The sequence below is a fragment of the Photinus pyralis genome, unplaced genomic scaffold (genome assembly GCF_008802855.1).
Source record: "Photinus pyralis isolate 1611_PpyrPB1 unplaced genomic scaffold, Ppyr1.3 Ppyr1.4_LG6, whole genome shotgun sequence".
NCBI classification, from domain to species: domain Eukaryota; kingdom Metazoa; phylum Arthropoda; class Insecta; order Coleoptera; family Lampyridae; genus Photinus; species Photinus pyralis.
The window spans coordinates 8324853-8350212 of NW_022170663.1; the positions used below are offsets into that span (position 1 = coordinate 8324853).

Here is a 25360-nt window from a genome sequence, read left to right on the forward strand (position 1 = left end):
GCTCCCTTACATAAAGAGAAGACACATAAAAAATTGTACTTTATTTCTTTAGTTGAAAAGGGTGATAAAGGAAATGAATTAAATTTATTTTAGACAAAACGAGTATGTATAAATGACAATAGAACAATGCATTTCATAGATGGCACTAAATTTGGATAAGTAATTAAGATAATATTATAATTAAAGGTAAATTTGAAAAGACCCCGATAACACAAATTGCACTTCATAAAGAAACAATAAGAGAAATATCGTAATGACATCCTTTCTATTATTTCTGTCAAATGAATAGGGTTTATTACAAGGTAAAAGTAATTAGGTCCGAAAAATCAGGTTTAAGTACGTATGACCACAACTAATTAGAACTTTAACGCCTGTATAGTATCTTCATTCTTCAACGTTTGACAGAGTGGCATTTTAAAATTTATCTGAGCACGGGTTTTGATTTTGTGTATACTTTTATTTTAATTTTAAAGAATTTTATTTCTGGTGGTAGTGTTCAGAAAAGGTAAGTTTCCAGTTTTCTTAGAACCAGTTTTACGTTTCTTTGACCACATATGGTTATATGTTGATTATTGGTGACTGAGTAAAATTACACTAACTGCTTATTTTTTTGCGCTATCTTTGCTACAACTATGGTAGTGAATGAACTTAAAAGTTTCTTTTTGATTTTCTTACTGTTATTTAACTTATAGTTTGAAGAGATACATGGAAAAATTCTGGCATTTTTTAAGAGATTGTTAATAATCAAAATCAGTAAGGGTTTTGAAAATCTTGAAACGTTTTAGGAATAGGTCGATATTCATGATTTTTTCTTTTAAATGTTTGTAATTATTAAGTACCTATATACTTCCTTTTTAATTTTTGTATGGCATACCTAGTACTAAAGCAAAACCCTTAGCATTGGTAATTGCGCAACAAGGAAGACCATCATTGGAAAGGCTTTCCTTTTCTGAATTTGGTGAGACTATAAATTTTTAGATTTGATATTTTCGAAATATTTTAAAAGTAAGTAGAGGGCGCGCTGTTGTTTATGCCATTGGAAGGATGTCGGGCCGATCACTATGTAATAGAAGCTAATGCGATCGTGCGTCAAAATTATGCAGTTGCAACTGGTATAAAAAAGAGAAAACTTGTACCTGCAACGTCGAATGCGCTGGAAATGAAACAACTAAACTAAAAAAATTACATATCCGAATTCAGAGATGGGCGACCTTACCAACGACCAAGTTTTATTTTAGACACTGTTTCCTTCCATGGTCAATTTGACGTGCCAAAGCGTTTTTTGAAAATTATTTTAATTTACAGAAATAGCTATGTATCGTTTCTAATGCACCACCGTGTATTAGGTATTTAGCTTCGGAGAAATAACACTAAAATCTCCCCATAAAAATTGTTATAATAATAAATGGGTAGATTTTGGTGTTATTTCTCCGAAGCTTCTTATGCACCCCATTGAGAGTCATGGATCTTCATAATTTCAGTATATTATTTAAATAATAGCCATATAATTTATAGCAAGATCAATTTTTTTCACGATATTTGTCAACATTTTTTGCTTTTCTCGTTACTTTACAGTTCTTATCTCTTTAATTTTACGGAAACTCTCAAGAATGTATTTGTTTTACGTTCAAATATGATTATAATTTACTTGAGATTCTTTTAAGACAATACATACGTATTTCGTTATGTGTCCTTTAAATGGACGACATCGAAGGTTAGAGAACTAGGAAACTTAACTTGCAGCTATTAACAAATAATAATTGTTAAAATTTTATTTAGACTTTTATATTCCTATTGCAATATTATTTGTACGTGCTAAAAGGTTTCCAAATGAAAAAAACCTTGATTGTAAATTGGTATTAAATAGATTTAAGAAATGTCAGGTGACAGTTTTGCTGATAGACCGATACCAGCGTTTAGCAGCATCCGTCTACTTGTGAACATGAGTGCATGGACAATTTACATCACGGATGAGTGTCTTTTTACCTTTTTTTTGTTTTTTTAAAAATAAATTTTCATTCATGGTACCTTTAGCAAGTGCTCGCATGTTTAATACGGGGATTACAATAAAATAAGTACTAAATTCCAGATTTTGAGTGATATGGATGCTATTAAAGTGACCTAAAATCTCTACTGCTTTGATATGATCCATTCCATTTAAAAAGGTACATAGGATTGTACGTATGAATTCTTGCCTCATAAATACTATTAAAAAAATTATTCCTCTACGAATTGTATGGCTATTGTTTAACCAACATAAATATTTAAGTGCCACATTAAAATGCCAAAATCAAGGAAAATATCATCAAAAATGGACTTGTCCCTGAGGCTAAAAGTTGAAATTTGATTTGTTACAAAAAGTTGATAATGGATATGAGATTTAGGCGGTGCAAACTATACGGGTGCGTAACAATGGAGTTCCGTACAACGAAAAGGGTAAAGAGATAAATAATCTATGAAGGATACATGTACCTCTTTGCTAAGAACCTTAAACTCCAAAACTGCTCATCATGGCTGTGTCGAGCGAGAAGAGCAAAGAAGGATCCATCGGCTCTTAGTTTAACATGCAATGCCAGGATCTGGGCCAACGATGACAAGGTATGATTAGCTAAACCGAGCACTGATTTTGGAAGTGCAGATGGTTTCCAGTTTCAAAGCCCTTAATTGGGTATTTTATTAGTTAGGATATCGTCTTTTGACCTTTTGACTTTTTTATACGTAAGTTTCATCGTTGCTTATACCGTCGTCTAATGTTAGTTTTTAGGTTCGGCCCTCCCTTGCAAAAAATTTAGTTTATCAACCTCTTCAAATTTCAATTTTACTCTGGAACCAACCACGGATATGGTCGTTGGGCTTTCCAGTTTTACTGCCCTTTTGGGTTTTTAATTGTTTTCCATCTATTGTAAGTTTTATAGCTATAGTCTCTCCTCAATTATCTCTACCATCTTGTAGATCATCTGAAGATGACCGTTGGTCGAAACATGTAGTGTATCACTTCGTTTTATTAAATTATATGGGAACGGTTTAGAGAACTTTTATTCAATATTAATAAATTATCCCATTTAGAGTTTGAACACAAAATGGACGTCACGATTCCAACTATACAGAGACTAGGAATGCTTACGGAACATCCGATGCTTTCAGCTACGAATTGGCTGTCCAGTGACACTGGTGCCAGCTACTGAATACGTCTAAATGCATATTTATTAACCATGTTTTTAAACCGAGATTAAACTCGCACCAAATTATGCTTGTTGCGTTCGATTCGCATTTTGTGGGTGAATATGAGACGGAGATACAGAGTTTTGTATGCAGTGATCGAAGGTTCTTTGGTTTTGTACAATTAGCACAGTTATAAAAGGTGTAGCACACAAGTATGTCCGAAAATTACTAGATGAAGGGAACCAGCAAACATTTTTAAAAAATAAACCAAAAATTTTCCTAAAGCAATCTTAAGGAAAGTAAAAATCACTTACCTCGACACAAAGAGAATCGTGATTGAAATACGCTCTAACATCCAAAACTCCGTAAGGACCACTAGTCGTGCTTAACTGTTCCTGAAGTCTGTAACCATAAAACAGCTCGATTAGTGGCTCCGTACTCGTCGTGTGATACTGCAAACGCTGTTCGACATGATAAAACGTATCGGAGTGTAGCGTTTCCAGCGGCAATCCTAACGAATCGGCGTGGAAGAATTCCACCATCAGTTCTAAGGCCGAGTGAAGACGATCGTGAAACATCGCCGACATTTCTTCGGCATTCCCTCCGCCGTCTATTTGGTTGTTTAACTCTTTCAGCGCGCATTCCCACACCTGCATTTGGAAAATGTCACCGAAACTTTCACTCGTCAGGAGCTTACCTCAAACAGAACGCGTTGAAAATTTTGAGGGAGAAGCGATATATTTAAGGCAAGAAAGTGATTATGCAAGTAATCAAATAGAGGTTCTACGGCTTGCGCCGTCGGTAACGTGTCCGGCGACCAGGCCAAGTGAAACATGGCCTTCCTCAGCGGTTCCTGCATCTGGGGGCCTATTTTCTTTAATATATCGAAAACCTTAATTTGAAGCTGCTTTAAAGTGGCGTCTAAGAGATTAGTTAATGTAAGGCATTGTGATTCCGGTGCAATTGACTCCAGCGTTATGAAATCGAAGTAATTTTCTACAAAAAGATAGCGCGTAGTGCCGCGTCGCGGAAGGTAAACTCACTCACCTAATAGCGATGTAAATTTATGAACATATTCTAAGTTATTACTTGCAATGCACATCTCATCCGATACACGAAATGGTCCGGGCCGGTCGAAGTAACCGGTTTCCATTAGAGTTTGATATGTTATATCGGAGTAGAGCAGCGCTGCTGAACATATACAATCTAGTAATTGTGATAATAGGGGAACAGATGTTGCTTTAGGCCACTGAAGCAGTCTCCAAAAGTCTCTTAATTGACAGAACATCACAACCACGTCAACTGCCGAAGAGCTGTGCTTGACCAACTTTTCGCTGTCGCACGGTTTCTGGAGGTCAATCGCTGATCGCACCTACAAAGAGAGTACGTACAGAAAAGTCTACTGTCGGTATAGGTAACTTACCCGTTGCAATGCCTTATTTTTACATATCGACAACCAACAACTGACTGACGGTTCAAACCACTCGTGGCACCTCACCAGGTTCAACTTGTGATCACCGCCTGACGGTAAATTTTGACTAAACGACGCTATGTCTTTTATCTCCAGGTAAACTGCGAAAATTAGTCTACTATACGCAGCGTCTGGGTGCTCGTTTTGATTTAAAAACGCTACAACTTCGTCGGCTAGTAACTTATCTAACTGTTTAAATACTACGCTAAAGTAGGGTATTCCATTTGTGCTGAAAAGGGTTTACGTCAGACGGTGAATGTGTGGATGAATTATTACCCTTCGAACAGGGGGTGGTAGTACGAAAGACTGTGTTGCAAGCTGGTGTATATTTCAGAGCAGAAGTCGACGAATGAGCTATCATATTCATCTAAGGTCATAGTTGCTGACCTCAACCCCGAAAACCAATCCGGCGTTCCCTTTCGTAGCGCAGCTACAATTTCTCCTCGAATTTCCTTATTAAACGGGCAGCATTTCCAGAACGCTTTCTGAAACACAATCAATACCGGCGGAAATTTTGAAAGGTTATAATTACCATATTTGAAATGTACGCCAAACATCTAAGTAAATATTCGAGGCGCGACAGTGATGGAGGATGGAGCGCAGGGAACAGCTGCCGATGGTGTCGTATTTGCAGCAGCCACCTTTCTACAGAACGGAATAGTTTATCGAAATCTCCGTGTCGCATTAATTACCTAAGATCGACGTGAAATATTCGGCGAGCCAAATCTCCTCTTCTCGCGATAGCGAAGTAGAAATCCACGCGTGTTCCAAATCTGTTAGTAATTGTAGCATCCAACGGGGATCTAATGGATGCTGAAGATAAACTTTTGCGGCTGCCACGAATCGAGCTAATGCCTTTTGTAATTCGTTTAAATCGCCTAAGGAAAAAGGAAAATGCGTCAAAACGAGTTTCTCAATCCGACAAAAAGTGCTGCGCTAACTAATTGGTCTAGTCCTTACAAATGAAATAAAGGTCGTGTCGAAACTTTTGAATTATTCACATACGGTACTTTCGAAAAGTCGACAAATTCGTCCGGAAAACTCTCATTCGAGGACTCATTTCCTGAACATTCGCTAATTCCCAAGAAACACTTGCTTCCAGGCACTCCAAGAAAGCTCGATATATTCACTACTGAAAATCAGAACTGAACGAAGAGGAATTGGAAGAGTTCTCGGAAATTTTCTGTATCCAATCCAGCTAATGCGTCCAACGAAAATGGAAAATTCCTTTATTACTCGTCAAAACAAGTTTCCCATTCGAAAATCCGACCATATAATATGCTGCGCTATCACACTAATTGTGTTTTGTGGAAAGGTTTCGAAAAGAGAAAGGAGATTATTAAACTTTTAAAACTTAGCCGACATATTTCTGAAGTTATTAGAAATAAAATAACAGTTCTCTGTTTAGTCTCGAAATTTTATCCCGTAAAATTTGTGGCGATTTATACTGGAAACTGAAATCTTGCAAATTCTTTAATAAATTCGCCTATCACTTAGTAGAGTAGTTTTTGGAAAATCGTCGTCGGAAAACTTGCCCCAGAGAATCTCCTTCGAAATATTTGCCCTGAAAACATTGTCCCAACACCACACGCATTAGGAATGCCCCCGGGAAATTGTCCCCTACTAGTAATATTGGCAAAAAACTGCCTAAAATATTCATTCGGAAACACGTCCTCGGAAATTTTTTTTGTGTTGGGTTGTCTTGTCACCGGCCGAATATTCGTGTTTCAATGGGAATGTAAAATCGAGAGTGAAGCGAAGACAAATTTCTCGGGGGCGTACATAATTCCGGTGGAGAATTTTCTAGAGGCAAATTTATCTGGGGGAAAATTCCGGGAGATTATTTGGGAGTCAAATTTTCTGCATATCGCGCGGAATTTAAGAATTCTGCAGATTGAAAGATGCAGCTGTCGAGGACAGAGCGAGATTGTTTTAACTTCGTTTAAATGAAATTTAAAAAAATGAAAAATTATGTACCATTCTCTAAACCAGTGTCCCATTGAAAATCTGACAAAAATCTAGTAGCGTTTGCGACACTTCGAACTAAAAATTTATTCTTCACGAAATCCTCTATAACACAGGTCAACAAAATAGTTATTTGTTTCATTAGTACAAAAAATGTCAGTTTTCGGGACGAGGAAGATAGTTGCTGGACGACGCGTTAGCGGAGTCCAGCAACCTTCCGAGTCCCGAAAACGCATTTTTTGTACGAATAAAACATAAAATTTTTTCTCCAACCCCCTTTACTTCAAATTATATTCGAATTTAGATTCAGTATCAGTTTCACTACTAGTATAAGAACTTCTGCTTTCTTGTCCTCACGTGTCATGCCACTCTAGTTTTTAGGTTAACTTATAACCTATTCGTTCTTACTTCTCCCCTCTCGCGACTTTGTAGGGAGCAAATCTTGAGGTAGCATGTTCTGCCGTTTCTATAATCTCTGGCGGAGTGCAATCCATGTCGCTATCAGTTTCAGTCATTTTATTGTATACACAATTAATATTGTTATATTTTGTATTGAAATAAAAAACTTACCGAACAGTTTTTAATTAAAATTAATTGCAATTAACTTTTTCAAATGTTGAATTCAAAATGACAGATAATAGTGCAAGGGGTCTGAAGTAGATGGCGTTACGCGCGACGGCGGGTTGTATACGTATTAAAATTACGTTCATCGAATATGTAAATTACGTTACACATAGTTTAAATAAAAATAGCGAGCGTAAATCATTTTCAATACATGTACATACGTATAGGTGACATCATTATTTGCATTGAATATGCAAAAAGATTTGATTTGTATCTGTATGTATAGAAATATCTTATAACCTGCAATGTAAAACGATGTCAATGTGACATATCTCCGTGATTGTAATTTTTTAATTGGCCAACTTTCAAGGTCAATTTCTTTTTGGTACTAGGACCAAAAGTATCTACTTTTAGTACAGTTGCCATGGTGAAAGCGATTAATCCGCAAAACGTCAATTTTACGTACCGAACACTGTCACAAAATAGCGTCTTATTCAGGTGGTTGGAGAAAAAAATAATTTTTGTTGCGCATGGGATTTACATAATATATTCTGACTATAATAAGCAAAAATAAATAAAAAGTGCAATTAGACATCGAAAATATTTGCTTTTACAAAAGTTATAGCGATTTGATTGAAAGCTTTCAGGGGCGAAAATTAAAGCTGGAATCTTTGTTTTCCCTCAAATAAAAAGAAAAATGGAGGGTGATATCTTCCCGCGGTTACTTAGCAAAGAGGAAAAAAATCCTGGAACAGTTTTAAGGCAATAGTCCATGGTTTCCCGTTCAGTGTTTCCTGGGAAACCATAGAGCTAAAAATTATGACGAGCTGACGGGTTTTGGTTTTGCATCATCGAGTATAAAATGTCTCTAAAGATGCACAGGTTAGATTCTCATTTAGATTAATTTAAGGATAATATGGGACCTTATTCGGAATAACAAGGACAGCCCTTTCATCAAGACATAATGGAATTTAGCCACGTTACCAAGGCCAGTAAACTGGAAGCATGATGGAAGATCATATTTGGGGGGTTGATGAGAAAAACTTCAGTTGAACATGTCAAAAACACCAAAACTGTTCCATTTTTAAACATTTAGACTCTAAGCCAAACAGATTATAAATGTAGGAACGTTACCTTATAATAAATCATGCCTATGTAAGTAAGATTTTATAGGTATTTTTATTTTTTGGTTTTTTGCATTTTTTTCGCACAAAAACAAATACATAAACTTTTTTTGTTTTAATTCTTATTTGTGGCTATACAAGCAATACAAATAAGGTATATATGTCCCATGCGCAAAAATGCTGTAGACCGGTGTAATAGTTGCTTCGGAAAATTTACCTAAGAAAATCTCCCGCGAAATGTTTGCCCCACAAAATTTGTCCACATTGAGAATGTTTCCGAAAAATTTTCACTATTCGCGTTTGAATATTCACTTCAGCAGAACCTCACTATCGCACTAATGCGGATGTATGTTCCCTTCTCTCCAGCAGGTGCATCTTTCAGGGTTAAAGAAGCAATATTGACCGGTCCGTCCTCTCACTCTGCTATAGTGAGCATGAAAAAGTATATGTGTAAAACCCAAACATGCTTATTAGCCTCGGGTTTAATTCTAGTTTCTTTATTATCTTTATTAAAAGTAAATAGAAATGCAAAATATGTATGGTAAATCTTGTGTATAAATACTTGAGTAGGTATAGTTTTAGTTTGTGTGAATATAAAGTTAATAAAGATTTTTTCATTCATTCATTCTTATTTGCCTAGTTAAACAGGTAAATAGTAAAAATTTATTAGATGATTATGGGAGTTTAGAGATTCGTAAAAACAAACACTTCCAAATGAATAAACCCCTAAAGTGCATCTAAAAAAGCGGCAGAGATTTGATGTATTTTCAATAGGCTTCTTACATGTGGTATATGTCAACAGTTATCGTGCTCACGGATATAAAGCTTGCATCGTTTTGCTCTACCGCTTAATAATGATGAAGGGGGTCAATCAGAGCTCGTAAACTTTCACTTTCAACAGGAGAATTAATGAAAATTTGAAAAATTAGCGAAAGACCAAATTTGGAGAAAAATTGTAAAGAAAACCTTCAAGATCAATTAGCCTTCGGGCTGAACAGTAAAACGATCCGACAACGATTGCTCGTGGAGACACCACTCACTTTCCAAAAAGCGCAGGAATTGCTGTGGGTATGGAAGCAGCAAAGACCAACTCCCATTTGATAGTGGTGGTAGTGGTGGTTCATAAATTGTGCACAGATCTTGTGCAGATAATAAAGCGCTTTTTTGAAACCGAAATAGCTTAGTAAATAATAAGGTAGTATAGCATGCTATATTTATCGATGTTTGGCTTCCTCCTAGATTATTAATGTTTTCCCTTGGTCGGTACTTTCCTCCAACATTTTCGTTTACATGATCTTTCCGCCCTTAAAGTACTCCCTTCTTCCCTTCCGCAGATACGAGTAATTGCATGAAAGTAAATGTGTTTCATTTGACCTTTGTGAGTACTTTCCTCCAACAAACCGGATGCGACATATTCGCTTTTAAAGCTTTAACATCACCAATTGATTATTTCTTCCAGACGTCCCAATCGACCTTTGGGAGTACTCTCTTCCGACAAACCGCTCTGAAGATATAAGGGAATATAATATATACCCCCCCCCCCTTAAGACAGCGAAATTTGATGGCCATTTGGCACACCTTCAAGGTATAGGCTACCTGCTGCAGTAAATTCAACGACTCTGGGACAATTTCCCTAAAAGTAGTTCAAAACGGCAGAAGTGGGTTCGGGCGGATGGACGGACGACCAAAACGCAAACAATAGCACATTTTTTTTTAATCTCGTTTAACACTATTAGGGCACAATTAAATAACCTTGACTACACTTAATTTAACACAAAAATTAGTGTACGGTGATTGAAATGATTTAAATGTTTTTTTTAAATAGAACGTAGGTATATTTAAAGCAGAAATTAAATTTTAACTGTTTGGTTATAACTGGTGTCTGGTTCCTTAGGGTTATTCGGATAGTTGTTCGACGGCTTCGGTGAATGACAATTGCAGGAAAAAAGATAGGGATGAGTGTAGAGGGACCCATTGGAAAAGAAATTTGGAGAGTATCGATAGCAGATTGAAGACAACAAAGGAAGAAGGCTCGAAGATTACTCGACAGACCGCAGTACAGATTTTTAACACACAGAAGTAAACAAGTATTAAAAAGGCCCTTCATTGAGATCATGAAAAATAAAATTCATTTCCAACTAAGTTTTGCTTAAGGTAATTCCAATTTGACAACATCGCGCATCTCAAAATATAAACAACTTATAAATTAATTTCACTTTAAAACGTACTCTGTAATTGTGCGTAGGAAAACGAGCAGTGCAAAGAACCTGAGGGAAAAAGAACGCGAAGAGCTAATTTTTCTATATCGGAAAAGCCATTATTAACGATCCTCGAGGTCGTTTATAATTTTGTATTGGTGTCTGTCTGTCGTTGTTTAGAAACGTTTTGAAAATTGGTATACACTTGCTCTTAAATATATAAGAAAGGTCGCTACGGCTTTTCAACTACGTAGACTATCAGGCCAAAAAGTTACAGCCCAAAAACAATCTCGAGGATCGTACGGTATTCAGTTGTATCGAATTTTTATTTTACATTATAGTAAAATAAGACACATTATCGAAAAGAAAAGAATATATGCAGTTATCTAGAAGGATAAAGAAACTACTTGGAAGAAAACTGCTGTGGAGGTGATCAGGTCTACAAACCTACTCCCAAGAACAGAAGTTTCTTTAAAGAAGCTGTACAATAATGCGAACAACAGAACTGTTAGGCAATTCTTAAACTTAACTGAAGTAGTGGCGGATCCAGAGAAACTTTTCAAAGAGGGCACATTGTCAATATAACACTTTTAACTTTGCTCGCCCCCAATTTCGGTGACAGAGAGCAGATTGTACGTACTACACATTTTTGGAAAGATAGGATGTGGGCAATGTAACGGAAAAACTGTAAATTGCGTGGTTCTATAACAAGGGTGCTTTTTGCCTGTTCGCCAAGCCTTTTTGGATTTTGCCAGAGGGGACAAGTGCCCTCTTTGCAACAACATTACTGATATTCGCGATACTTTTTTAGCTCATTTTAAGATGGTTTTGTCTGTCCGCCCGGATCCACTTCTGCGGTTTTGAACTACTTTTAGGCGAATTTTCCTAGATTCCTGAAATTATTTGTAATAGGTAGCTTATACCTTGAAGGTGTACCAGAAGGCCATCAAAATTTGTTGTCTTTAGGCCTTCCTCCCCTATGAATTATTTCCTGAGATCCTATTTTTGAAAGTAAAACGTGCATAACTTTTACATGTGACCAATTGCTCTCAGACCAACTAATTAGAAGATGGTGGCGAGGGGGGGGGGGGGAATACACGTTATACCTTTCACGGTATTCTAATGAAAGGTATGTCAAAACTTTCAGTGCAAATATCTGCAGAATGGAGTGTTGGAGGAGGGTACTCTCTAAGGGTGGAAAGATCATCTGAACGAGGCGCATCATTTGCCGATGTGAAAGCTTAAATTGTTGGAGAAGAAATACCCACAAAGGAAAAAAACAATATTTCTCTGTGTGTGATTCTTATTATTCTTATTTGACCTAATAAAAATTTGAGGAGGAAGCCCCACTTCTACTATTTCCAAGATTTCGAGATCGTCATTAATAACGTCCAAATCATGGTGGACCTAATACGTCATCGCAAGTGATAAGTGACCTAGATTTAGTAAAATCTATGCCTGTTGTGCCTACAGGACAGGTATCAATTGCAATTTAAATAAAGAATTTGCAAAATGTTGAATTGCATTCTTTGCGTTCCCGGGCAATTTCGTTCCAGAGACTACTCCCAGATAATTCAGCCCTTCCCGTGTTGGACTTTCTGAAAGTGTGCACTCTCCTCAGTATTTCCTCTCCGAATATTCATCCGAAAATACTGTGTACAGGTGTACATGAATTTTCATTGAGGCGAAATTATTTTGGGAAGAATAAAGTATTACTGAGGAAGCAAACAAATATTCCCAGGCGGTCTCTTGGGAAAAATTTCTACAGTATGGACCTCCACCTGGAACATTCCCCCCATGAGTTCGCCTTGGAAATGTTCTCCACTGAGACATTGTCTGTATATTTCTTTTCGATTTCGGAACATTGTGAATACTATACAGAGTGGCCTAACGAGAAGTATAGTGCAAATGGCACGTTATTTGAAAGCAAATTTAATCGTGATTACTAATCTGCTTTGCTTTTTAAATTCTATTGATTCGTTTCGGAGATATTTGCATTTGAAATGGTTTTTTCTAAAAAAAACCAAAACAAATGCGATCTAAGTCACCTTGTATTAAAAAAGGTTTAAATTGTGAAAAAAATAACAAATAACTTTAAACAAACAACATTTATTTCAATAACTGCTCGAATTGCCTTCCGCTGTTGCAAGATTTCAGGGGTAATCGCTCGAAATTGTTGTTATACCATAGTGTATTCTATTCTTACACTATGGTTATACGTGCTCGCAACCCTTGTAATGTTCTGAGCGGAGTAGCATAAACTTTATTCTTTAAATATCCCCAGAAGAAGTAATCTAAAGGACTTAAATCAGGGGAAAAAACCATTTCAAATGCGAATATCTCCGAAACGAATCAATAGAATTTAAAAAGCAAAGCAGATTAGTAATCACGATTAAATTGGCTTTCAAATAATGTGCCATTTACCACAGGATTCCATTTAAAATTTTAGGGGTTAAGCTCCCTACGTAGAGAGGTGAAAACTTGGGTTCGTGATTTGTATTCCAAAAGTTGTCCCCCTCGAATACAAAATTGATGTGTTCGAGGATTTTTCGAAATTTCTAAATTTAATACCCTAAAAGCCCTCTGTATACTTCTCGTTGGGCCACTCTGTATACAGATTGCAAGTAGGCAACTATTCCGTACATTTTTAGTTACCGTACCATGTCGAAAATAGTAACTGGTCAAGAATTAAAGGTCAAGTAAATTCGTATGTCTAATAGTGGTAAGCCAATTTTACCCACCTTGAACTGCCTGCTGATGTAATATGGTAAGGGCCGGTCCCGGTAAATCACCAGACCACGTCCAACTCTCCTCCGTCCAATTCCGCAGTTCGTAATCCACGAAGATCGCGTATAAGCTTTCGTGTTGCCTAACTTCGGTCCAATTGTCCTCTTCCGAAATACCTCGATCTTCTCTCGTCGAAAGCCACATCTTCAGCCGTATTCTTCCTTGTACGGAGCTTCGCTGCGATCTCGCCTCCAGCTTAAACCATCCCTCTAAACCGGTCGACGGAATGTCCGATAATGGAATCGTAACGCACCCCAAAAAGTCATCCTGGGAACTTTGCCGTGCCGATTGACAAACTTGCTTGAAGAAGCGACCCAAGCCGCGAACGCCGCGTACCTCGTTTAGCTTACTGACGGCCTCTAGTACAGAACTCTCGTCGTCGTGGTCCCAAATGTCTAAATGGAGCGAGTCGCTGCTCGGGTCGTCGATGTCGCTGAAACAAAAATGTGCATTTCGTATAATCGAAACTGGACGTGCTTGTGCACGTCAAAATAGTTTCAACGTGGTTTGGATACTTGTCCGCACATGCTTCCATTTACCAGTAAATTAAATGACACATAATTTCCATGGGAACGAATGTTTTTAAAAATTATCGTCAACTCTCCTTAAAAGCTTTATATGAATTCGAAAGTTCGCAAACATCAGTGCAGTCTTTTTTCCTTTCTAAACTTATTTGCCGCTGACTGCAATGTACACCCGAGGGTTGTCATTGTCCAACAAACAAATTTCAAGCTACCATGTTCGGATTAATGCACTATTTCTGTATTTGCAGTAATGAGACCACTAATAAGTTTATGAACTGTATGTGAAATCGAAATTCCATCTATTTTCAAATTAACAAACTTCCATCATTACTCGGCGAATCTAAATTTCAAGATTATTTATTTATTTTATTTTATTGCCTTTATTTTATAGTGGGCGGAGTGTTAGCAATTTGCTACTCTTCCCACTCAGCCCACTATATAATCACAAACAGCCATGCCTTACCTGGGATTCGAACCCAGGACCCTTGTAGCCAAAGTTGAGCTTCTAACGCAAAGATTGATTTTGAGCTCATGGTAAAAACAATGCTATCCATGCTCACGGACCGTGATCCATGCTGTCTTCTGCGCTTACCGAAACTATACATTATTACAGAAAATTGAAAATTGTTTAGGGGACATTGAGGATAACTTGAGGTGCACTTCAAAGATGTTGAAGGAACCGTAAGGGAACTTGTGTAAAATTTAAATTGGAACTTGAAAGGAAGAATGAATTTTAGAACATCTGTACATGGGGATATGCAAGTATGCATAGTGATGTGGCGGTTCGCATACGTTATACTTGCATATCCCGCTGCAAAAGTATATCACGCGTCCGTCCCGCTAAAGTTGCAGGTAAAAAAAGAAAAGAATTTGATTGGAGCTTGAAGGGAGAAAGAGTTGACTTAAGAGAGGCATAGAAAGAAACAGAAAAACAACCCGGAGAAACATTAATGAAAGCATGCTAACAGTCTTGTTAGAAAATGGAAATGATCTGGGATATAATTCTACATTGTGCTTCGAGCAGCCGTTCTGAGCTTCAACGACCACTTCGGCCATTTTCAACGATGTTCCATCCACTTCGGATCGTTATTATCTGAGCACCGCCGGAGCGGTGTATACGAAGCTTAATCGCAACCATCAAAAAGAGAGGTAACCCCGGCGGAAAAGGTACTCTGCTCTGTCCTGCGAACGGGCAGTCACCCCCATTGCTGCCGCAGGTGCCACACCGATGGAAGCCGACACTCGCCTAAAGGCGATTCAACCGACCTACCAACTATGTCCGTACATTACAAAATCTACGACCGCCAGCTTTGGCTGCAACATTCGTCATCTACACCCCTAGGTCAAAATTTGCCGCTCACATAAAACGCGATAATTCCAGAGAAGCTATATATTCAATAAATGATGACAATGCTCAATTTCTTCAAACATTTGTCACATGGATTGAAAATTGGAATAGGGACAATGGTTTACCGGGACGATGTGGTAAACTGACAACGGACACATTTTATTCCATTACTCATACTACAAAAGCTTTAATAAAATTAGTTGACCACTGTTTAAATAATTTGGGTTTCGAATACCTTCTTCTTGGCAAATTGCAGTCTGACGATTTGGAGGGTAGATTTGGTAAATATCGTGGAATGTCTGGCTAAAATGATCACATTAGTGTGGCTCAGATATTAGAATCCGAAAAAAAACTAAAAATTCTAAGTGTCTATTTACCTTATATTAGTCACGGTTCCACATTAAAGATTTTGTCGCTTCATGTAAGGAAGAGGAACATCTAAATTTGAAGGTTATTTAACGGTATTGATACGGATTCTGTTGTTATTACCGAAAATGATATCAAAATTTTGGCTTACCTAGGAGGATATGTTATACAAAAATCATTTCAAAATAAAATACTTTGTGAAGTTTGTGCTCAGGAGAAGAAATAATGAATGATGATGTCAATTACAAGTACTTACAAATCACTGATCGCGGTGGTTTAAAGTACCCCACAAAGTATTTAATAAATTGCCTGATTAAATGCTTTCAAATTCTAATATCTGAGAGATATGAAAAGGATTTTGTAAACGTAAATTGCCAAAAGACATTGTTAATAAAATTAAGTTGATGGAAGTTGACAGTTCCGAAATTTGTGATAAATGTGGTGTAAGTGAAGAGAAAATTATTCAAACATGTCTTCGATACTGTGCTAATATTTTGCTAAATAATTATTCAAAGACTAAAAACAACTAAATTAGGGAAAAAGAAAAAATAATACCTAAGCGATAAGCGCCCGAAAACCTGAAACGGGATTCAAAAGACGCCAAAAAAAGAGAAAAAAGGACCAAAGGAGAAATAGGCTGAAAATAGAAAAATTAAAAAATTGAAAAGTTAAATTAATTTCAGTTAGATTTCTATGCCATATTCATTTTTTGTTACCTCTTGTTAATTCTATTGAAGTTAGATTAGTTTATTTATTACTTTAGAATTTAATGTAATTGTTATTTTTCGTTCTCTTAGAAATAAATATCCATTATTTATTATTGAATGCTTACCATCATATAGCAAACATAGTAACATTTGTACCTGCATAAAATAACCGCCAGGGAAGCGCATGCTTGTGTATGTCTCCGACTGGCGCTAGCGAGATTTAATATGGTGGCCTGAAGCTAACGTAGGCCACGATTGGACTCATTTTCAATTGGCTTGTTACTTGTGGTATATACAGAGTGGCCCAACGATAAGTATACAGATGGCTTTTAGGGTATTAAATTTACAAATTTCGAAAAATCCTCAAACACGTCAATTTTGTATTCGAGGGGGACAACTTTTGGAATACAAATCACGAACCCAAGTCTTCACCCCTCTACGTAGGGAGCTTAACCCCTAAAATTTTAAATTGAATCCTATGGCAAGTGGCACATTATTTGAAAGCCAATTTAATCGTGATTACTAATCTGCTTTGCTTTTTAAATTCTATTGATTTGTTTCGAAGAACTGACAGGTTCACTTAAGTTTAAACAAATTGAAGCGTCAAAATAAAATTTTAATAAAGGTGACTTCGCATTTGTTTTGGTTTTTTTTTATAAAAAACCATTTCAAATGCGAATTATCTCCGAAACGAATCAATAGAATTTAAAAATCAGCAGATTAGTAATCACGATTAAATTGGCTTTCAAATAATGTGCCATTTACCTACCATAGGATTCCATTTAAAATTTTATGGGTTAAGCTCCCTACGTAGAGGGGTGAAGACTTGGGTTCGTGATTTGCATTCCAAAAGTTGTCCCCCTCGAATACAAAATTGACGTGTTCGAGGATTTTTCGAAATTTCTAAATTTAATACCCTAAAAGCCTCTGTATGCTTCTCGTTGAGCTACTCTGTATGTTAACTGTGCAAATTTGAACAGAATAGGTTCAAGCGTTTGGCAGGGACAGAGAAGCGTGACCCCACGGGGTCATTGGATTTGACCCATTTTCAATAGGCTTATTACTTGTGACATATCGGTCCAAGCGTTTGACAGTTATATCGTGTTCACGGACAGACGGACACCATCGACTCCCCTATAAAGCTTGCATCGCTTTGCTCTACCGCTTAATAAAGCATTTAAACAATGGCGATAGTAAATAATTTGAACGCATGAAAGTACGGGTAGTGAGACCCCTCACAAGAGGGTATGGGGGATAGACTTTAAAAATTATACCTTGAAATCGCATTGTAAAGTATTTCTCACTGCAAAATTAATAAAAAATGTTTTATATTTATTTTTAAGCGAGTGTTTATCTAAAAACAATAAAACCATGGGAATTAGCTGAAAAAACAGGTTTTATGTCACAATGCAGAAGTATAGAACATAAAAAGAAAAAAAAACACAATAAAAATTAGATATATCTACATGCATTTTTGAGCAAATTTGATCTTCTGGTTTTTCTGTTTCCGGCGCATGGTTTTCGCTTAAAAAATAAAAATCCTTTTACTACTACGATTTTTATGTTTTTAAGCGAAAACCATGCGCCGAGAAAAACCAGAAGATCAAATTTGCTCAAAAATGAATGAGGATTAAAAAAATTATTTTTATTTCAAGAGAAAGCAGTGGCGTAGTATTTTTTCTCCAAAAATTTTCAATGCAAAAGCCGTACGGACGCCACAGGTAGAGAAATTAAAAACTTTTGCAAATTAGAAAATGCATAGAAGACATGTACCAAATTTCTCAACTTTATCACTATTATTATTAAAAAACTGATTTTTTTAAAACTTTACTACCCTCTGTATCTCAAAAATTAAAACGTTTAGGACATGCGTTCATCGGAAGTTTTTTTCTTAAAATGGGTCCAAGAATCATCTCCTTAAAGATTAGCATGTCTTTAAGGAACACTCTGTATAAACAATAACCGCGAATGAATAAGAGAATGTAGAACTACATACGAGACTACATCTTATGCCCGGTTTCACAAACGATGCTTAAGGTTAATCATTGAATAAAAATATTGGAATGGAAAATATCTTACCTTATAATCAAAGGTGGCCAACGTTCTAATATTTTTAATCAATGATTAACCCTAATCATCGTTGTGAAATAGGGCATTATTATTGTTTTTTGCGCGATCGGTCATTTCTGACTATTTACCATGGGTGTTTCCATGACAGTAGGTAGAATTTACCAGTTGCTATGATTACGACGACGTCAAAATTACTTACCGATCTAAAAACAGAACAGCAAAAATACTTACCGACGCCTTTTTAAAAATCAACAGTCTTACATTACATTTAATCTTTAATTATTGTTAGGTACATTAAACGTACAATTTGTGCTGGTTGTTTCCTATAGAAAGACGCTCATAAAGTCATAAAGGAAGTTCAAAGCTAGTAAACTACATCAGATACATGCACATTTTTATGAAATTATTAACTTCAATTTTGGCAAATAAACTGGTTACCTAGTGATATACACCATACCACTTCGATCATTTCGATTTATTCTGCTCGTTAATTTCTTAGTGCATATTTATATTGGTTGCATAAATTTAATTTCGATCGCGCAAAAAATGTTATAAGCACGTCGAATGTTAAGGGTTACTTCTCAGACAATAATTGGAGTCGTCGCTTCGCTCCTCCTCCAAACAATTTTGTCTTCGAACGGTAAAAATCCCTTACCGTTCTCCATACTTAATATACTATTATTTCTATATCAAGTACCTATATGAAAATAAACAGTCCTGTTGCTATTACATCAGGGCGGGCAAATTAAATGGAAAGACCAGGGTAACTTTTGGTCCGAAGAGTGGTACACTCAAGTACGGAGTAGGACCACACAGGAGAAGGGTTTGTGCTAAACAAGAACATAGGAAGTAGAATTAAAAGCTGCCGGATAGTAAGTGACAGGATCATTGCAGTTAGAATAGAAAACAAACCCTACGACACGATAGCGGTTCAGGTTTATATGCCAACTTCTGGGCACGGAAATAAAGAGATAGGGCAGGAGAGGATAGACTCTAAACAAATAGTATATACGAGACAGGGCAGATGACGGGCGACTTTCAAAAATAGTAGGTTGGTTATGATCTCGAAGAAAGCAAGCGCAGAAAAATGCGAACATTTCAGGAGAATTAGCTTACTGGTTCACGTACTAAACATACTAGCTAAAATAATCTATAGAAGAACAGAGGAGAAGATCGAAGGGAGGCTGGCGGATGACGAGTTCGGGTTTAGGAAAAATAGTGGCACGCGTGACAATCTTAGAGGAGAGGGTAAGGTAGGAAATACAACTTACATGGCTTTCGTAAATTTAGAAAAAGCATTCGATATGGTTATTAGTTGGAACATGGATAGCATATAAAGATAGGAGGGTAATTTATAACCTTTACAAAGAACAGCGAGCAGGGATTAACGTAGAGGGTGAGGCCAAGGTGCATAAGCCATAAATGGAGTAAAGCAAGATTTTAACTTAGGGGTCAAAGTGCAGTAGAAACAATCATATGCTGAGATACCCGGTGACATAGTAATACTAGCAGAATTAGGAAAAGGCTGCTAAAAACGTAGACCTGGAGTGTAGCTCGATACGTGAAACCTTGGCGTAGTATTTTTCTCCAAAAATTATCAATGCAAAAGCCGTACGGACGCCACTGGCAGAGAAAATAAAAACTTTTGCACAGTCTGCAATATTATCTCTATTATTATTATTAAAAAACTGATTTTTTTAAAACTTGACTACCCTGTATCTCAAAAATTAAAACGTTTAGGACATACGTTCATCGGAAGTTTTTTTTATTAAAATGGGTCTAAGAATCACATCCTTAAATATTAGCATGTCTTTAAGGAACACTAAGTATAAATAATAACCGTGAATGAATGAGAAAATGTAGAACTACATCCGGGACTACTATGCATCTTATGCTCGGTTTCACAAACGATGATTAAGGTTAATCATTGATTAAAAATATTAGAATGTTAGCAACCTTTGATTATGGGATTATCACAGTTTTGTCATAATTTATTGTTAATAAGTTATGATGAAAACTATCAATACTTTTATTAAAATCATGTTTTACATAGTTTTCATCCAAAAGTCCAAAAAGAGTGATTGTACAACACAACTGTATCATCAGCAAAACTAAATATTTTACCACTAGTGTGAATGTCAAGTATGTTATTAATATAGAAATTAAAAAGAATTGGTCCCAGTGCAGTTCCTTGAGGAACCCCGTATTGCACTACCTCTGTGTTATTTAAACTGTTACCTATTTTGGCAATTTGTCGTCTGTTCGCAAGATAAGACTGCATGAGACTAAATGCGACACCCCTAAACCCGACAATATATTGAGCAGCTGAGAGTGACAGACCGTATCGAAAGCTTTGGCTAGAGCCAGAAAAATACCAAGCGCATAGTTACCTTCATCAAGTGCTTTGTGTACGTCATTCATTACAGCACACATTGCATCCTCAGTAGATACTCCTTCACGGAATCCAAATTGATTTTATTTGAAAAAATGTTGTTTTCCAAGGTAACTCTCAATTCTTAATTTGATTAATTTTTCAAGTATTTTACCAATCTTGGATAGCAAGGATATAGGCCGATAATTACAGGGGTTTGTTTTGTCGCTCTGTTTGTGTAGGGGTATAATTACTGCACTTTTAAGTTTCTCGGGGAAAACGCCCTCCTCAAATACCTGATTAAATATGTAAGTTAACGGTTTGGATATTTCGTATTTAATTTCGTGTAAAGTTTTTACTTGAATTTAGTCTATTCCCGGGTTTTTTTTTCTATTAAATGAGTTTATTAGTCGTAATACTGCTTGTTCATCAGTTGGGAAAAAAAATATAGAATTATCTACGTACTTATTAACAGTGGCGTACGTAGAAATGTATTCTGGTGGGGGGGATTAAACAAGTTCGTGGCACATACAGTCACCCAGTGCGTACTAGAAGGGGGAGGGGGGGGGTAAGAAATAGAAATTGGGTTGCAGGTTGCTGATACTGGTAGTCACTTATCTATTTATTATTGTACAGGCGAAAAAGATTAGATTAGAACGGTATTTTATTTCTTACTGCTGACAGGCCCCTTTATTGCTTTTGCTTTAATTAGTCAACGAAAACTTTGAATAATAGGTATATTTATGGGCAAAAAACCAATTTCGACAAAAAATTCAAAGGGCTGTAACTTTTGATCTAGTAGTCCGATCTTGGAACTGTTTGGAATTATGGATTCTACAGGCCACATTCTATAAGAATAGTTATTTGTTTCATTAGTACAAAAAATGTCAGTTTTCGGGACGAGGAAGATAGTTGCTGGACGACGCGTTAGCGGAGTCCAGCAACCTTCCGAGTCCCGAAAACGCATTTTTTGTACGAATAAAACATAAAATTTTTTCTCCAACCTCCTTTACTTCAAATTATATTCGAATTCAGATTCAGTTACAGTTTCACTACTACAGTACCTATAAGAACTTTTGCTTTCTTGTCCTCACGTGTCATGCCACTCTAGTTTTTAGGTTAACTTATAACCTATTCGTTCTTACTTCTTACTTCTCACCTCTCGCGACTTTGTAGGGAGCAAATCTTGAGGTAGCATGTTCTGCCGTTTCTATAATCTCTGACGGAGTGCAATCCATGTCGCTATCAGTTTCAGTCATTTTATTGTATAAACAATTAATATTGTTATATTTTGTATTGAAATAAAAAACTTACCATACAGTTTTTTAATTAAAATTAATTGCAATTAACTTTTTCAAATTTTGAATTCAAAATGACAGATAATAGTGCAATGGGTCTGAAGTATAGATGGCGTTACGCGCGACGGCGGGTTGTATACGTATTAAAATTACGTTCACGGAATATGTAAATTACGTTACACATGGTTTAAATAAAAATAGCGAGCGTAAATCATTTTCAATACATGTACATACGTATAGGTAACATCATTATTTGCATTGAATATGCAAAAATATTTGATTTGTATGTATATAGAAATATCTTACAACCTGCAATGTAAAACGATGTCAATGTGACATATCTCCGTGATTGTAATTTTTTAATTGGTCAACTTTCAAGGTCAATTTCTTTTTGGTACTAGGACCAAAAGTATCCACTTTTGTACAGTTGCCATGGTGAAAGCGATTAATCCGCAAAACGTCAATTTTAGGTACCGAACACTATCACAAAATAGCGTCTTATTCAGGTGGTTGGAGAAAAAATACTTTTTTCCGGTCGATCTGAGACAATTTTTTTCTCTGGGCAAAAAAAAGGCAGTGTATTACCTTCCTTTTTTCCCAAAAATCGACTACACTAAAATTTCTCGGGAAAAAACTTTTTCTTATCAATTTGGGTGCGTAGAATCCAAAACGATTCGTACTTTTTCGATTAGACGTCTCAATCAAAAGTTATGGGCAAAAAAATTCCTGTTTTTAAAATTTAAAATTCTTATTTTCGTCATTTCGTGAAAGGCAGGACGCAGGTACCTCATCTCACTAGCAGTACTAAGTACCTGATACCTATTTGTTATTTTGGGCATCAATGTAGCGAATTGCCGATCGATGCCGAATAGCCAAGTCGTTGACTGCCAACACTGATCACTCACTGAATAGTGAATAGTGAGTACTACAGAATATTTAGATTTTAGTGACTTTAGACTTTTAACCAAAAACCAAAATTGCTCTCTATATATACCTATATATTATTACTTTTATTTTAAAGTGGACGGAGTGGATAGCGGAGTATTACCTAAATACCTAATAGCTATGATGATAACTCAATTCTTCTGGGGAGGGGGGATATATCCCCTTCATCCCCCCCCGTAAATACGCCACTGCTTATTAATCCGAGGCGTAGTAGGAGGTCAATGAATTTTGTCTGTCAGGTTTTTTCCTGCATTGGCAAAATACTGATTCATATGGTTGGCCAGATCCATTTCATTTTCAATAATGGCATTATTAGGCAATTTTCATTTAGTGATACAGGACCTGTCTTCTCCACTTTGTCTATTACTACTACTACTAATTGAGTGAACGACTTTCCATAGACCTTTATTAGAATATTTATTTTGGTTAACTTCGCGCCTATACTAGTTCGTTTTTGTTACTTTAAGTAGTACTTTTAGTTGATTTCTACTTATAGGTTACAAATTCATGTCTATAGTCCAAAATAATGATTTGCGCATGACGTGAACAATTAATTAACTGATTAGTGCAGTCATTATTAATCGAAATGTAGTAGATATAGGTAGGTGTTGAGTTGTAAATAAAGTTTTTAAAGTCATCTTCAAGTGGTTCTTTTCCCTAAATGTCCTCTCCAGCAGAGAGAACATTACATACTTTCGATTCTAATATTTTTGCTCGTTGATTAACCTTAATTATCGATTGTGAAACCGGCCATTACCTTATAATCAAAGGTGGCTAACGTTCTAACCAATGATTAACCTTACCTTCGTTTGTGAAATCGGGAATAGAAGCTTTCGAAATGTGAGCTTGAAGCTTGTACAAGAAGATAGAGAAATGTGGAAACAGAGAAGATGAGAGAATAATAGGGCACGTGCTCAGACGCGGAGTATTAGTATAGCTAGCTATAGAAGGTAGGTGAGAAGGGTAGGACGACAGAGCCTTAGATACATAGAAGGGACGTAGACAAGGGTAGATATGTAGAAATGAAAAGATTAGCGCAGGACATCAGGAAAAGACTCCGAGAAGAAGAAGAACAATATTATTCATAAAAGAACAAGGTCTGTTTTGTACTGCGTTAACTTATGACACCAACACAACAGCTACAACAGTAACAAGACATGATATTTTTTTCCTAATTTACAAAACCATATAAGAAATATGAGCGAAATACGGCCTTTAAACATTTTCAATTACAAGAATTCTTTGATGCATTTTCAGAGCATCCAAAATTGTAATTTATCACGCTGACACTTCCATTAGATAGCTTGCGGTTTTGCAAACAAGTTTTTTTGCAAACTCTCCAATGACACTATCGAACGAACCCCCGACGTTGGTTCATTATCTGTTAATGGCACGATTTCCTTTTTCATTAAGTATCTACGCCAAAAAGAATGAAATGGTCGCGCTTAATTGAAAGCTTTAAAATCAATTGTTCTCGACCCTTCAACCTTCTTGATGTTGTAGTTAAGCGAAAGAGCTTTGATCTTTCGAGTAGGTACGGAAAATTATGATTGGATGGACGAACTCGCGTGTTTTACGTACATTTTTTTCGAAAGCGTATATTAGGTGATATCACATCCGTTTCTAAAAGCAATTAAGTGGAGCCCAGCGTGGCAGCTCACTGCGGAATTAGCTCGCTTATATAATAAAGCGTTCGAGGTTATATAAAAAGGTAGGTAACGAGAAAATGTAATTACGTGCAAGGTGTATACTTACAACCTAAACTTCTCATTCCATCGTGGATTAAGAGTATGAGATTTAACGGACGTGGCGCGTATGAATTTAGCAGGTAGCGCTCCGCCGATACTGTCTCTTTGTTCTCGGATGCGACCCTCCTTACGTTTAAAGCTCAGCTTGAAGCTGTGATGCTTCCGGAGCTTTTCGTGATTACCCTGCCCGTCATTGCAGGTTTCCGAAAGAGTGCGATTGGATGCTAGCGGTTGAGGCGACGAAGGCGCCGGAACCGGCTGTATTCCCAACATGCAGTAGGGGTCGCTGAAACCTAAAGAGAAAGAACTTATTAGCAACCTTCGCTTTTGCTGAACTTCTTTTGATGCTGTTTCAGAAAATAAAAAATCCAGTCAATCCTATTATACTGCGGAAATAAAAGAACCTAAACCTTTCTCGAGATTGAATTTCTGCAGTACAACTTTCTGTACTTCGCAAATAAGAGCATCCACTACCGGATGGATGTCCCGAAGGAAGCAGAATATGTAAACTATTCTGAATCCTCCGTGCACTAGTAATTTTTTCTTCATTGTTTTTCGTTCCTTATTTCAACGGCAGTTGGAGAGGTATTTAAAATATGCAGAGGGTGTAGTAGATGGAATACAGGAACAAAATTTAAGGAATTCAGAAAAAAGTGGATCAGGAATTTGTTATTTTTTCGATCATTAGCCTTCGGGTACAAGTTTAGAACCG

General features: G+C 36.6%; 1 protein-coding gene across 1 annotated transcript in view; it reads right to left on the reverse strand.

Moving 5' to 3' along the window:
* LOC116173231 (BAI1-associated protein 3) overlaps window positions 1–24941 on the reverse strand; it is a gene marked incomplete at its 5' end in the record, with an annotated part of 32766 nt that extends 7825 nt beyond the window's left edge. Inside the window, 9 exon segments of the mRNA XM_031490579.1 lie at window positions 3477–3812; window positions 3860–4158; window positions 4210–4534; window positions 4586–4862; window positions 4910–5118; window positions 5166–5278; window positions 5326–5511; window positions 13226–13704; window positions 24656–24941. Of these exon segments, the coding sequence (XP_031346439.1) occupies window positions 3477–3812; window positions 3860–4158; window positions 4210–4534; window positions 4586–4862; window positions 4910–5118; window positions 5166–5278; window positions 5326–5511; window positions 13226–13704; window positions 24656–24941 (2510 nt within the window).
* Between the last annotated feature and the right edge of the window lie 419 nt (window positions 24942–25360).